At 35.8% G+C, this 14,663-nt stretch overlaps 1 protein-coding gene across 2 annotated transcripts in view; it reads right to left on the reverse strand.

The window, feature by feature from the left end:
* CDH13 (cadherin 13) overlaps positions 1 to 14,663 on the reverse strand; it is a 476,767-nt gene that overhangs the window by 200,704 nt on the left and 261,400 nt on the right. For both annotated transcript variants that reach the window (XM_086757908.1, XM_086757907.1), the window contains exon 6: positions 7,011 to 7,155. In XM_086757908.1, the coding sequence (XP_086614034.1) occupies positions 7,011 to 7,155 (145 nt within the window). The remainder of the gene's footprint in view (positions 1 to 7,010; positions 7,156 to 14,663) is intronic.

Below are 14,663 nucleotides of genomic sequence, written 5' to 3' on the forward strand. Positions count from 1 at the left end.
CAAACAAATCAGTTGTGCAGTAATAAGAAGAAAATCAAAGGGAATTTTCTTTCTGGCGCTGAAGAAGAAGGTGGCTCATCATTTCTAGTCCTCACAAACAGGCCAGTAATTCTGACTTGTGCACCCCAAGCTGACCTGGAGCCTTTTCTGAGTCTAACCTATTTCTGCTGTAAATCAACAATAATTGAACCCTGGAGTGAATTGCAGAGTCCTGCTTCCAGACGCTCGTATCACATACTCAGTTTGAGTGAACTACTAATTGCTACACATGAGATTATTTTAATTTGCTCAAAATGTACTGGTTTAACCACAGCTGTATAGCTGGGCACCTGTTAATTATTGGATAATACTTTAATGGGTTATTCCTCTCAACTTCTTCCAAAAAAACACAGGCAGATTAGACTGGATGTACATCTTTGCCAGAATACAAGACATTATTAATAAAGACATCTCTTTTCTTTCTTCACATACCTACACAGTACCTTGAACATACCAGGATCCATAGGCCCTACTAAAGGATCAGATGAGTATTTGTCTGTCTGTATATGTTTATCTCTCTGGAATATATACATATGTATATAAAACACACACTATCTATATTCATATACAGCTATATTTTATCTCACACAGATTCGAGAACAAATTCCTACTGGGATATACAAAGCAGCTGTGCATAATTAGCAAACTGGCTTCTGTTTGAAAAAGCAAATATTGACATTATGGATGTTTCTACCTAGTCGACATCCATTATGTTTACAGGCTAGCTTACAAAAATCTTCAAGACAGCAAATACATTTTTGCTGAAATGCAGATGATTAATCCTAAGAAAAGATTGCTGAAAGTTTGCCATCAACAATTTTTAAAAGAATGCATAAAACTACACATGCTAATACATAGAACATCATCATAAAAACTGCTATGCTGGGTTATACTCAAAGCTTAACACCCACCTCTAGCAGTCGAGTACTAGGGAAAACATATGTGAAAAAAGCTTGTATTTCAAAAAGAGACTTTTCTATACTCTTTTGTTTCCTTTAACTCAGAGGCTTCCTAGGCCACAATCTCATTAAAGTACTATTATGCTGAATAACCAGGTCGCTTATTAATTTTTCTCCCTGGATTTATCCTTTAAACAATGTATACTTTTATTTTCCACAACAGCTCATAGCAATAAGTTTCATAATTAAATGTGTGACATTTGACATTTAAAACATCTTGCAATATCAAAGTATTGCTGAAACAGACATTGCTGTGAATCAAAAATAAAAAGCTCAAGTTCAAACATTTAATTTTGAGACAGTTTTGAGGCAGATTTACTGAGACATTTCAGCTTTGCAGCTCAGATCTATATATACTTCTAATTTTTCTACAGTTGATTTAAAAAAAAATGTTAATATTTTAATATGAAATAATGAGTTCACTCATTACATACCTTTGGCAGCCAACAGGCAAAAATTGAAAATGAATTGATAGGTCTTTAAAAATTGCTGAAGCACCATCCGTAAGAGAAGTGGTAATGAGCACTTACATTTTCAACAATTCTTTTAGTCAGAGCTCTGGTTTACACATAGGATATAAAGCTAAACCATATCTTTACAAGTTGCTAGTTTGTTTGCAAACAAAAATAATAAATTAAAAAATCAGGATGAAAACTTATTTTGCTCAATTTGAGAGCGTCATCGTTTAGCTCTGCTCAGGACCAAGCTACGCAGTCTCTCAACTCTCCACCACCCTCCAGTGGGACAGGAAGGAGAACTGGTAGAGAAAAGGCAGCAAAACTCATGGGTTGAGATGAAACAAAAAATAAATTTAAGAGAAATAACAGAAGACAACAAAACAGAGATGGAAAACAAATACAGTACAATACCTCACAGCAAATCCTGATGCCCAGTTTCTTCCCAAGCAGCAGGAGGCTCCCCTCAACACCCTCCTCACTGATACACTGAGCATGGTGTCCCATGGGATGGAATGGCCGTTGGGCTAATTTGGGTAAACTTACCCCAGCTGTGGGCTAATTAGTAACCTATCCCAGCTGGGTGCCTCAGCCACAGGGGCCACCAGCTCCAGTTCTCCTCCCAGCTCAGGTGAGTGTTAACTCCATCCTAGCCAGAACCAGGACAGAGAGGGAAAAAAAGAAAGTAATTTGGATCATACCAGTATAATAAATGGAAGATGGGAGAAATAAATTCCTCAGGGTTTGCAAATCGTGCCCATCTAATTGGGATCAAGACAGGATCTAGCATGCAGGCTACTAAGGATTTAATTCATGATGTGGTGAGACTCCTATAATTAAAATTCACAACAAAGTGCAATGTTTTACTTTCTAGTACTAAAATTCATCAATATTCCCAGATTTTATGAAGTATTTCTATAATAAATATAAGCCAGTTTCCATCATACAAAAATTATATCATTGTTTCTTATTTTCCTTGGTAAACCAGTGATAATATTTTTTTTTTAAAGCTGAATACCCCAAAGCGTTCATCATAATTATCTTATTACAAGAAATGTCAAAAAGTGTTCATAAGTATTTAGTTCTCCTTATACATTTTAAGCAGAAAACCATTTCTGCTACTGTCTTGAACTCATTTTTTTCATTGTTTTAAGACCATCATTAGTGTCAGCAGTATTTCAAGCATATGCTTTTAAGTAAAAGTACACTTTGATACCCATCAAAATGTACCCCTTTGCTTCAATTACACTTTTCTTCAATTCTTATTCAAACATTCCATATTTTATTCTCACGATGGTCATGAACTCTACCTACACTCAAACTGTTTTTCAAGTATTTGCCCCAGACTACTTTGCTTAGGAAGCACTTTTCTTGGTGAAATAGTTTTATGCAATGATTGCATTCCAATTGCATTCCAATTGCAGATTTTCTGTGTGAAACTCTCAAAAACTTTGTAAGTCTCCCTATGATACTTGGCGTAAAATTCAGGAAAATAAGGATCATCAGCACAATAAGAATATGTAAACCCACATCCTAATTTACACCTACACCATCAACTGATGCTTTGTCCTTGCCCTAAAGGAGTGTTGATATAATTTTGGTTTTCCTGCTATTTAGGATCTGATATTCTGAACTACTCCTTCAATTTAATCTTCCAGGAAGTGTATTCTTATTTTTAAAATATGTGCAATGCATTAAAAAAAAAAACAACAAAAAAAAAAAAAACCCCACAAAAAACCCAAACAAAACAAAAACCAGCCTATATGTCTATGCAGAATGTAGTAATTTTCATGACAGAAAAGACTGAAGAAGTATCTGTCATCTTAATGTTGATGCAGGCAGAAACAGAAGCCACTGTGAAATTTCAGATGCTACTTTTACCTAGATAAAAATAAACTACATCCTTTACTACTCTCTACTGTCAGCCCTTTCTTTTCTTTTTTTTTCTTAATATATATTTATATATTTTAATATACATTTTTAATTTTAATATTTAATATTTTGGCTACAATAATATTCTTTACAAGCACCCTTGTAGTCTCCTCCATGTTATTGCATTTATAGGTCAAAAGGAAGAAGTAGGCTTGGAGAGTTCACCAAATTCAACGCATTTTTATCCATTTTACAGCTTTAGTAAAGCTAGCAGGGATTACAAGGAACAGAAAAAAAAAAAAAAACAGCACCCAGTAAATGCTACCATAATATTTGAAATGTATCAAAGATTACAACAGGTGCACATCAGACAAAGGTGCCTTATATATCCCTGCCACTTTTCTAGGCCAGCCTTTACCTTGCCTCGTATCTTTTGATTTTTATCTGTCATATCCAATCTAATTTAAATTCTTCCATGTACAAGCCTTCTTGTTGTTAGGTTAAGTATAAAAACCCTGTCCTGGCAGGTTGTTCTTGATAAAAAGCCACCATCTTTAGAAACAGTTTTCATTTCTCTGCATCATAGCCATGCGCTATTGCACAATCCATAGATACCAATAATACTTAGTGCTTCAGACCCTTCCCCATGCTTTATTCATTTTTACAAATTATTATTTTATGATACTGAACAACCCTCTAGGCTACTTTTCTTAATTCCTTCTGTTTCCTCTGTAAATGTCTTCAAATGTCCCTTTATTTCTAGCAATTATTTATAGACATCTCTCAGTCCTGGTGCAGGGCTCCTAGGCTGGAATGCAATGTATTCAGGCTATCGAGCATCATGGAAAACAAGTTACTTTTTTTTTTTTTTTTTTTTTTAACATACAATTCTCAAGCAATGCTCCCATCCACTGCAGTTAAGATTTCACCCCACTGGGTTTGCAGCATATTGTTACAAGTCACATAATGTCAAATGTGTTAAAAACAATTTCTGTCAAATGCCTCCAGCAAGTGAAATGAGAGGGCTGACAAGTTCATTTAACCAGCCGTCACTTTCCAGCTGTTAAAGAGCGGGCCATCCAAACGTTTCTGCCTGCCTCCGTAATCCATAGATTACAGTCACTCTCGTTAATGTACTGAGGGAAGTCGCAGCAGAACATAGATCCTACACCCTGGAGCTGGCAGCTGGACAAACCACAGATCTATAGGAAATAAACTGGGTCATAACTTCAGAAAACAAAACGAGAGAAATCATCAGTACAGTTAAAACAAAATCCACTACAGTCAGTAGAAAAATTGGCGTAAGTGTCACTGAATCAGGCTCAAACTATTATTTTCCTGGTGTATATATATGCTGAATTCAGTCTCACACAAAAATTAGAGGCTTTATAAATAAATAAAAATGCAAATTATTTCTCTACTGCTTTTTTTTTTCTTTTTTTTTTTTTTTAATAAATAGCCTCCAGGTTTGCAGTTTGTCCAGGAAAAGACCTCCTAATAGAAATCTGAAGACATCCATGGTCACTTTAAGTGCACATTTGAGTCTACTTTCGTTAGAATTTGACTCTAGGCTATTTCCAGGAATATGTCAATTAACTATAGCTATTAACGATAACTACCTATGTCATTAGATGCTCGTCACAAATAAGGTACACAAACATTTACCTGAACGCTCTTTTTAACTTGATGAAGGAGCAGCTCATAACATATTTCATACCTACAGCTTTTCAAACAGTGGCAACTAGATGTAAAAATGCAAAATTCACTAAAAAGCTTACATGATTTCTAGAAAGTACATGAATAACAAAATAAGGACAAAGAATAACTTCTGGTCCCATCAATATGCAGTATAACAAAGTGAAAGGTAACGTCTAACCTTGTTCAGAGTAAACAAAGCACATGTCACCACATTAAGCTTCAATGAATAGTAAATATTCATAAAAATATAACATACTTCCATTTCAAAATATTTCAGTATGTCTACACAGCCAACACCTTATATCTGTACCCACAGCTTCAACTCTATAAGGAGGATAAGGCCTTGTGTTTAATGATGTATAGAAAGACATACAAATATATAACCCATAACTCTGATCTCAATTAAATCACTGTCACTCCACTGATTCTGATGGGACCTTCTACTGTTTTGGATTTAGAATCATAGAATCATAGAATGGTTAGGGTTGGAAGGGACCTTCAAAGGTCATCTAGTCCAACCCCCCTGCAAGGAGCAGGGACATCCGTGACTAGATCAGGTTGCTCAGAGCCTCATCCAGCCTGGCCTTGAACGTTTCCAGAGATGGGGCCTCCACCACCTTTCTGGGCAACCTGTTCCAGTGTTCTATAACCCGCATCGTAAAAAATTTTTTCCTAATTTCTAATCTAAATCTACACCCCTCTATTTTAAAACCATTACCTCTCGTCCTATCGCAACAGGCCCTACTAAACAGCCTATCCCCATCTTTCTTGTAGGCCCCCTTGAGGTACTGGAAGACTGCTATCAGGTCTCCCCGGAGCCTCCTCTTCTCCAGGCTGAACAGCCCCAACTCTCTCAGCCTGTCCTCATAAGAGAGGTGCTCCAGCCCTCTTATCATCTTCGTGGCCCTCCTCTGGACCTTCTCCAACTGGTCCATGTCCTTCTTGTGCTGGGGGCTCCAGAACTGGACACAGTACTCGAGGTGGGGTCTCACCAGGGCAGAGTAGAGGGGGAGAATCACCTCCCTCGACCTGCTGGCCACGCTCCTCTTGATGCAGCCCAGGATGCGGTTGGCCTTCTGGGCCGCAAGGGCGCATTGCCTGCTCATGTTAAGCTTCTCATCCACCAGCACTCATTTCTTTCACCAAGTTCCAGGTTAATGTCATAATATAATCTGATCATACAATTACCACTTACAAATGCAGTGGAGATACCTCTTGAGCAGAATGTAACAGATGTTTAAGAACTCACAACAAAATTGCACAACAGCTGAAAAAAACTAATTCAGCCTTCATCTGCAAGAAGAGTTTATCAAGGATGGTTGTTCGCACTCAAGTTGAAATTTGGAATAATTCTTATGGAATTTCAACATCAGATAAAACCACCAGTGAATTTAATCAGAATATTTTAATTACTGACTTTAATTCTCCAAGTGTGTTTTTATTTTGCTGCAACTGCTGTACCTGCATTTACACAAGTGACATCATTCGGTATTTCAATCTGCCCTACAATATTAGTATATTCATAATGTGTTTCCCTTTTATTCCTATTATTTTCCTAGCCTCATGCTATAAAAACAAATAAAAATTACCATTCCAGCAGCTGATCTTACAGAGAAAAAGGTGGAATTCCCACTCTGAACAGAAATTGTACACATTATCTGCTCTGAATCCTAATCATATCCTAGGGGTTGTCTTCGTTGATTTCAGATATGAATTTAAAAAATATAAAACTAAATCAAAGCTTTCATTTCAAAATATGTTATTTTACTTTTTTTTTTACTTTTTTTTTTTTTTACTGTGGAGATGACTATTTTTAAAAAATCATTACCTGCTGTTCTAAGGGGCTGCTCCCACCTCTTTATTCGGGTGAAGTATGCAGTGAGCCACAAAATCAGCAAGAAAAGTTATACAATATGATAATAATGCATTTATCAACAGAGAATTTGTCCAGGTGTTATTTATGGAGATACACATGGCATGGACTTACCTGTAGGGGATCCCTCCATGACATGACCAACATAGTGTCCTTCTTTGAACATTGGCCTGTTGTCATTTTGATCAATAACAGAAATATCTAGGCGGACCGGGCCATCAATAGTTTTCCCACTTATGTCTGTGACTTCAACTTCAAGCTGTATGAACAAAAAGAGAGGAGTAAATTCATTATTTCGCTGTCAGAGTGAGCAAAGAGTAAGAAAAAAAACAGCTCAGATCAGTAACTGAACCCTGCCAAGGATACCACTTGCAGTCCTTTCTTTTGGACGAGGCTCAGAGCAGATTTTACATTTAAGCAAAGTGAAAGACAGATGTACATTCAAATCAAGATATCCCTTGGCAGCTTGAAAATGCCATATTCCCTAAAGAGTGAAATGACTAGTGTATAAGAAAAAAAGATCTCCTGTAAGTTTGATACTAATCATGTGAAGATTTGGTTAGAACGTGTTTACGTTTTTTCGAGCACATTTAGAATGGACGCATACAGAACTATCACAGTGTAACTGATGTATCTCCTAAAGCTCAGTTAAAAGACTTTTTTTTTAACTTAAAAAAACAAGGATGCATTAGACATTAAATACGTTTTCTCAGTGATGTTGGTATGACGTTAGCTAATTTTGACAGTTCTCCAGCTTTTCTAATAAGATATGGAAACATTCAAGGGCAGGTTGAACAGTTGACCTGCTTGGAGATGTCCCTGCTCCTTGCAGGGCGGTTGAACTGGATGACCTTTAAGGATCCCTTCCAACCCAAACCATTCTATGGTTCTATGACAGAGCAACATATGCAGTCTTATGCAAGCAGGTATGTATACACAGGCACACTCACATCCCAATGTATGAAAGCACCTGTTGAACATATATGCAGCTAAAGAGTTGTTTTTACTTCGATTACTTCCAAAAACTGGAAAGAAGGATAATCCTGTATATCCCAAATCTCCAATCCACTTACAATGGGAAGTCACAATGAGTTACCCAAACATGATCAGTCACTAGGGCAAACCATGCCAAAACTTCTTAGATAACAGAAAATATCAATTTAGATTGCAACTGCTTGCTATAACTGCAGTTGTTTCTCCTCACCAAGACGTCAGTAAAACACAGCAATAAACTCATCAGAGACACAACTATCATTTTCACACACCCTACCTGTCCCTGGACTCAACTCTTTAATGGAGTTAAGCCAGCCAGAAAATGAGCCTGAGCACAGACGTTAATATCACCCTCTTCCAGCCTTTCCCTGAGAAAGTGGTAGCAGCAGGGGCTGGCAGTCTCTGATCTTTTTGTTTATTTTGTTAATTTATTCCTCATTGCCATGTATTATACCTGTTAGTTATTTATAAGCTAGTGATAAATCCTACTGGGAAAGAATTAGGTCAGAATTCTAATTCCTTATTAAAATGGATGGCTTATTATCACATCTGACTGTATTTGCTATGCTTATAAATACATTCCTTCTTTAGAGTTCAGTGTGCTGGGTGTGAGTAGGAGTATTTGTTATGAGTAAATTATCTACTCACATACACTATTTGTAAATAGAGTCATGGTCCATTTTAACATCTTCTCACTTCTCTAGCAATTGTTCTTGCAAACCTTTCCCAAGCCTTATTTTTTACTAGTACTTAACAGCTTAAAAGCCAACAAATACTCTGATGTGAAGACAACTGATTCATGTGGCATTGGCACAGTTGAAGTTTTATGGATGCACGCATGCCTTCAACTTTCATGGCTTGTTTAACTCCATACTCTAAAGCCAATGTAGTGATCTTAGGATTGTATATAATGCAAGGAAGGAAAATGCAGTCTTATTACTTAACTACATTAAAGCTAGATACAGTTTTAGATACAGTTGGAAACTGCTGACAAAAAGATTTATCTTAGTAAATGTTGACTCATCAAAACTATGTTAATTGCTTTGGGAAATGGAAGAATAGCAGTATTTCTCTGTGAAATTCTAGCAAATTCATTTTCAAATTCAAGATAATTTGCTCTTAATCTGTCTCTCAATATTAAGTGATGGTACTGCTCACTGGAAAGAACAAAGGCTTTAAAAAACCACTCCAGCTGCTTTATCAAAATTGTAAGTCATCTAAAGCAAAGGCTGATATAACACTAGAGGTTTTTTCCCCAGACTTGCACAGATTAAGGAAGAGAATAGGAGATTCATATTAATGACTGAAATAGATTTACTTTATCATTGCCAAGTCCACTGCGTCTGAGACCAATTGGCCAAAAAAGTTGGCCTGACAGGTTCGTGCGAAAGATTACATGATGTCTGCTTCATTTTATTAAGATGATAGAAGACTTCATTATCTTTGTACAATAATTTCCAGGCTTGTTCTAAGCATTATGGGTTAACTCACCAGCCCCTTTTAAACTCACTCTTCTACAATGTTTTGAAAGCTCGCAGCACCAAAAATATGCTCATCTATCTTTACATGTCCAGTTTGTGAAAGAGGCTGCCTTCTATCTTATCCTGTCCAACCAAAAATAACCCTACAAAAAAATCTGTAAAGTCCACCACCCACTAAACAAAAAAAAAAAAAAAAAAAAGTGAAGAAGCAACAAAACAGCAACAGAATTATATGATTACTTTAAAAAATCCAACACATAAAAGAGAAAGATGCAGTCAAGTAAAAGACAATATTGGCACAAAACCCAAATTACTTTGAACAGGCTGTAAATAAAACCAGGTGGAAAATTAGATTCTGTCTAACTAACAGAAGAATGAGATTTCAGTCTTTCAAAAAAGAAGAAAGGCAGGAAAGTCTATCTAGTTTTAATGTAAAACTTGACTGATGTATGCGGGATACTGCATTCATTCTTTTGCTAGCACGAGATTGTGAGATTGTAATTGAACATTCAGAAAACATCTAAGTTCCTACCTGATTATAACAACATAACTCTAAGGAAAAGTGGTAAGCATAAAGATAGATTTGGGCAAATTGACAAAAAAAAATAATCTGCAGAGCTCTGTAGCTATTTATTATGTGAAAACATAAGATTGACTATGCTTTCAATGTTCCAACTTGAGAGTTATGGAATTATGTTCATAATGATGAAGTTATGTTCATCATAATCTAACCAATCACATTTTCAGGAACACTTGAAGATAAATCTCAATTTCATTTTTTGACAAAAGTATAGATGCAAACTACAAAGCTTAATCAAGGGTTTATGAGAACCGTTACACCTCACAGCACACATCTCCATGATAGGATACAAAGCAGACTTTGGCTATGGCTTCTAATGCAGCTGAGAAACACTGATAAAATTAAGCACACCAATAAACCAGCAAAAAGCAATATAAAACTGAAAACTGCAGGCAGTAATAGATTTTAGCCTGTTTGTGTAGACAAATTCTTATTCAATACTCTCCCTTCTGAAAAGGGCCTCCTTACTTCCCATTCAATTTCCCTCACCATATCTGAGGTGAGGATCTTTCTCATCACACCAAATACAAGGATTTTACTAGAAGTTTATTAAGATTATTCAAAGCTGCACAAAACTGTTTTAAGAACTCTGCTTTATTTTATAGTGTCTTGATTGCTTTCTACTCTGCAGTCAGCAACAACATTCACAGGAAAAGATAACCAGTCTCATTCTCACCATTACTTAAAGTAATTTCATAGGTTTCTCTTCACAGAACAGTTGTTTCCATTCATTTATTGCTTTCGGTAAAACGATTCTGGATAGCCACCTTCCTTCTCTGCATATAAATGTCCATTTTCACTTTGTAGCCAGCCAGCCAATTGCCCACATAAAACTACATCATAAATTCAAAGTTTTTCATAAGCAAACCTGGAATATCTTTTAGTACTTAATTATTTTCAGGCTAATGCAGATTCTTTAGTCGTTAATTGCCTTCTTATTTTAATTTCCAATTTGCTGTTGATAAGAATGTTTCTCACAGAATTCTTCCAGTTGTTTCAACAGATGGTTTTTCTACATGTTCCTTGTATCCAGCTTCACTCAGGAAAAAAAAAAGACTCAGGGGTCTTCATCTTGACCCATGAGCTTTTCATCCCATTGCTCCAACCCCGCCAAGGTCAACCCACCATGGCAGGAAAAGCAGATGAATAAAATCTGACCAAGACAGAGGCAAGGTGCATCATCCTGGAACTGGGGTAGGCTCAAACACCTGGAGTACCATTACAAAAGACTGCTATACCACTACCTGCCCCAACTTCACTTATTATGAGGTATGTATAGGTGCAAACCACTGCTGGCTTTTTTTTTTATTCCTAGCTTGATTAGAATTATCATTAAGAATACTTGTTAGGTTTATTTATCATCAATTCCTAAGTGTGAATTGACAGTAAAGAAAGGCAACAGGCTTACGGATCTTTCATGTAGGTAATTTCATGGAAAGAAAAAAAAAAAAACATTTGGCCACCTCCAGGTCATAAAAAGCAGTGAAGAAATTATCTTTATAGCAAAAGATTTTAGTAAAAATTTGATGCAATTACCTAAAACAACTCAGAGCAGACAATAATTCAGACACACAGAAATTAATGACAATTAAATTTTTCTGCTATTAAGAATATGAATAAAATATTAGCTAATTTTTAAATGGCTGAAGAAGAGATGAAGGGAGAGGATATAAAAATCAAAATACACTGCTTCTAATAGGCACAGATAATTTTATCTCAAACTACTTGACGACAGGGTATTGATTACCTCAGCAAGGTTGTACAGATGACGGTAAAAAATGGCACCATTACCTACAATGGGAGAATTTAGCTTCACATTCAGAGTTAGAGCCTAGGTGGGAAGGGATTAATTAGCCATTCTAAGTACTCCTATGAGCATCTTACAGAGGCTTTATCTTGCTAATGCATCCACTTAAAAAATTAAATTCTGATTCCTTAAAAAATATAAAATTTATTACTCTAATTTTATTGGTTTCTTATCTAGCAATAATCACATAACCTTTTATAATTTGCCATTTTGCAATACCTTCACAAGTGAAATACAAGCAGTTTCAGGCTGAAAGGATCGTTGCAGCATGAAGATACGGAACATCTCCTTTCAGTTAATGTTCAGTACATGGACTTTTGAAAGCCTAAAACACTACCTTGGTGATTATAGGTACGATTGTATTATTCCGTACAATTTCTACTCATGAAGACTAGAGGCAAAGCAGCAGTGTCTTGGCTTTTATTTTAAGATCGGTATCTGTCTGTATTAGATATGTTTTATCTCTAATGTGTTGTGTTCGAAAAACACTCCTGGAATAAAATGTAGAGCATTAGAGAGTTTCCTGAATGTAGACCTTCTTTCACCCTAAGCTGTGAAACATTTTACATACTGTAAAATTGCTATACATCTTCTGATTCATTCTTCTCCTCACAAGGATCTATGTAATGACTGAAAAGCCTTTAGATTTAGAAACGCAAAGATTGTTTTGAATTCTTACTAGATCTTTGTAATCATCAGCTTATCACAAGGAAGTCTTCACTTCAAGTGTTCCTAAACTCTCTTCTATTTCTTTGTTTTGACATTTGCAAAATATAATCTTATTTTTTTTAATCAGACTTCAAATGCTAGCTGTCTCAAGCCTTTCTTCAGAAAGAAATCTCTTGAAAAGTGATGTAATTCATAGAAAAGCACAACACACTGATCCAGTCTTGCTACAGGCTTATGGAAAATAAGGCATTTTTTTTAGGCAATACTTCTAGTTAAAATAAGCAAAAACCAGAAAGTTTCATACCACTACTAGAGTACATATGTATAAATATATATTTAAGTCTGTCCTACAACAGAAAACCACCAAAGTTCCTATCAGAGAAATTACAGACTTCATTTCAAAACATTAATCTCTATAAAGCCTTTAAAAAATTTCAGGACTATAAAGATTTCACTAAGAAAACTAATTAAAACAGCAACTGGACCTTCTGTAAATGCTTACATTTTTCTCTATATACCATGGTAAGTTGGGCAATATATAGGCTGTATCCGCATATGGTCTATAAATTGAAAGAAGCAATACTGTAGGAATTAACAACGGGAAAAGATTCCAAACCAATCATTCAATTTCAATTTTTTATCCTCAGTTAACAAAAGAAGGTTAAAGATCAAAACCAATATACAAAAAAGCATTTCTATCAGAACAAGCGTAGGAGTCTTTCTGCATAAACAATATATGACTGAAATACTGCTCACTTTAGTGCACTTTCCAAATTAAATATGAGGTTTTACAATATCAGATGATTTCTATGATGGCATTGTTATCCAATTCTACGCAGCAAGTCTGAACCACTGAAATCCAAAGTAAGAAGGGAAAGCTAAATTGAAAAAATAAGGCTGTGAGTAGGACATTCCCAAAGCTATCTTTAAGTAGCATTCTCCCAGACAGCACCACACACTTTGCAATGACCTGAACTGCAACTCTTCTGCACATCTGAATTGAGTGAAAGACTGAAGAGCTTTAGCAATGACCTCACTAAAATAAAGGTTTGCACTGCCCTATCTTACAGTCCTAGAATTACACTGCAGTTATTCCATAGTTCCTATTTTCTTAGCACAATTACTTCTTAACTGTGTGCATTAATTAAATAAAAAATTTTAAAGAAACAAGACTTCTGTCTCCCAAAAGAATGATAAAAGATGAATTCTTCATTAGGTAAGAATCGCTTCATCTTCTTTGATCACATCAGATGCAAGGCTTTGTAGACACACTAGAAGTTTTGTGAAAAGGAAGAAAAATTTAACATGATAACAGTCAAAGATGTTCTTTTCTCACTAGTTTTAAAGGTAGCTGCCTTAATATCTTCAATCATCAGTCACATAAGTAGACTGAAAGGTCAACATCAAGATCACAATCTGGCTTGTGAACTGTAACATAGCAAGTTCTTCTGAGCAAGTGCCAGGGAATAAAGAAAGTTGACTTAAATAATAACTTCACATATATTTTCCACATTATTTTTTTATCCAGTAAATCTTTTTATTGTGAATATCTTACTGTTCATCTTTCCCTTGAAGCGGGAAGCACAAGAACATTGTCTTTGCCAGTTTGCATTCAGTAAAGGCCAACCTCCAAAAGCACATTGCACTCACACCTCCTGTTGGCTTGAGGTAACACCAGAAATTCTCCATCTCTCCGAAAAGCCTGGCACTGGCAATCCAGAAAAGCCATCTTAGGGGAAGGATCTTTCTCAGTGTGAGAATGAAAACAAACCCTGAATGATTGAACTACTGGCAACAATACTTGGAGTCTTCCAGGTTCTTTACCCTGTGCTGGCAGTACTACAGTCTGTGTCCCAGCATCAACATGCTTCTTGATTTGCAGTTCACTTTACAGAATAGGCCTAGAAGATGCCATCAGTGAAATACGCTCATTGCTGCAAAATTAAGCTAAAATACTACACATATAATATTTTTATTTTAATATATTAAATTCATCCATAGCAGTAAACTAAGTAATGATGAATTCACTATCTAATTGAAAGTATATGCCGTAACGTTATTATCGTCACAGTAATAGTATTGTCTTCCACAGCTCTGTGTCTATGAATCACAATATTGCTAAAAAGGCGCTGTTTTCTTGTAGAACTTAAGTCCCTAAAATTTTTCTCTGCTGTGAGCATGAAATGGTCCCTTTCCTGTAAACAAGATCATACAGCAGAAAAATAGAAAAAAAAATA

This window comes from Chlamydotis macqueenii, chromosome 13 (assembly GCF_036417535.1).
Source record: "Chlamydotis macqueenii isolate bChlMac1 chromosome 13, bChlMac1.mat, whole genome shotgun sequence".
NCBI lineage: Eukaryota > Metazoa > Chordata > Aves > Otidiformes > Otididae > Chlamydotis > Chlamydotis macqueenii.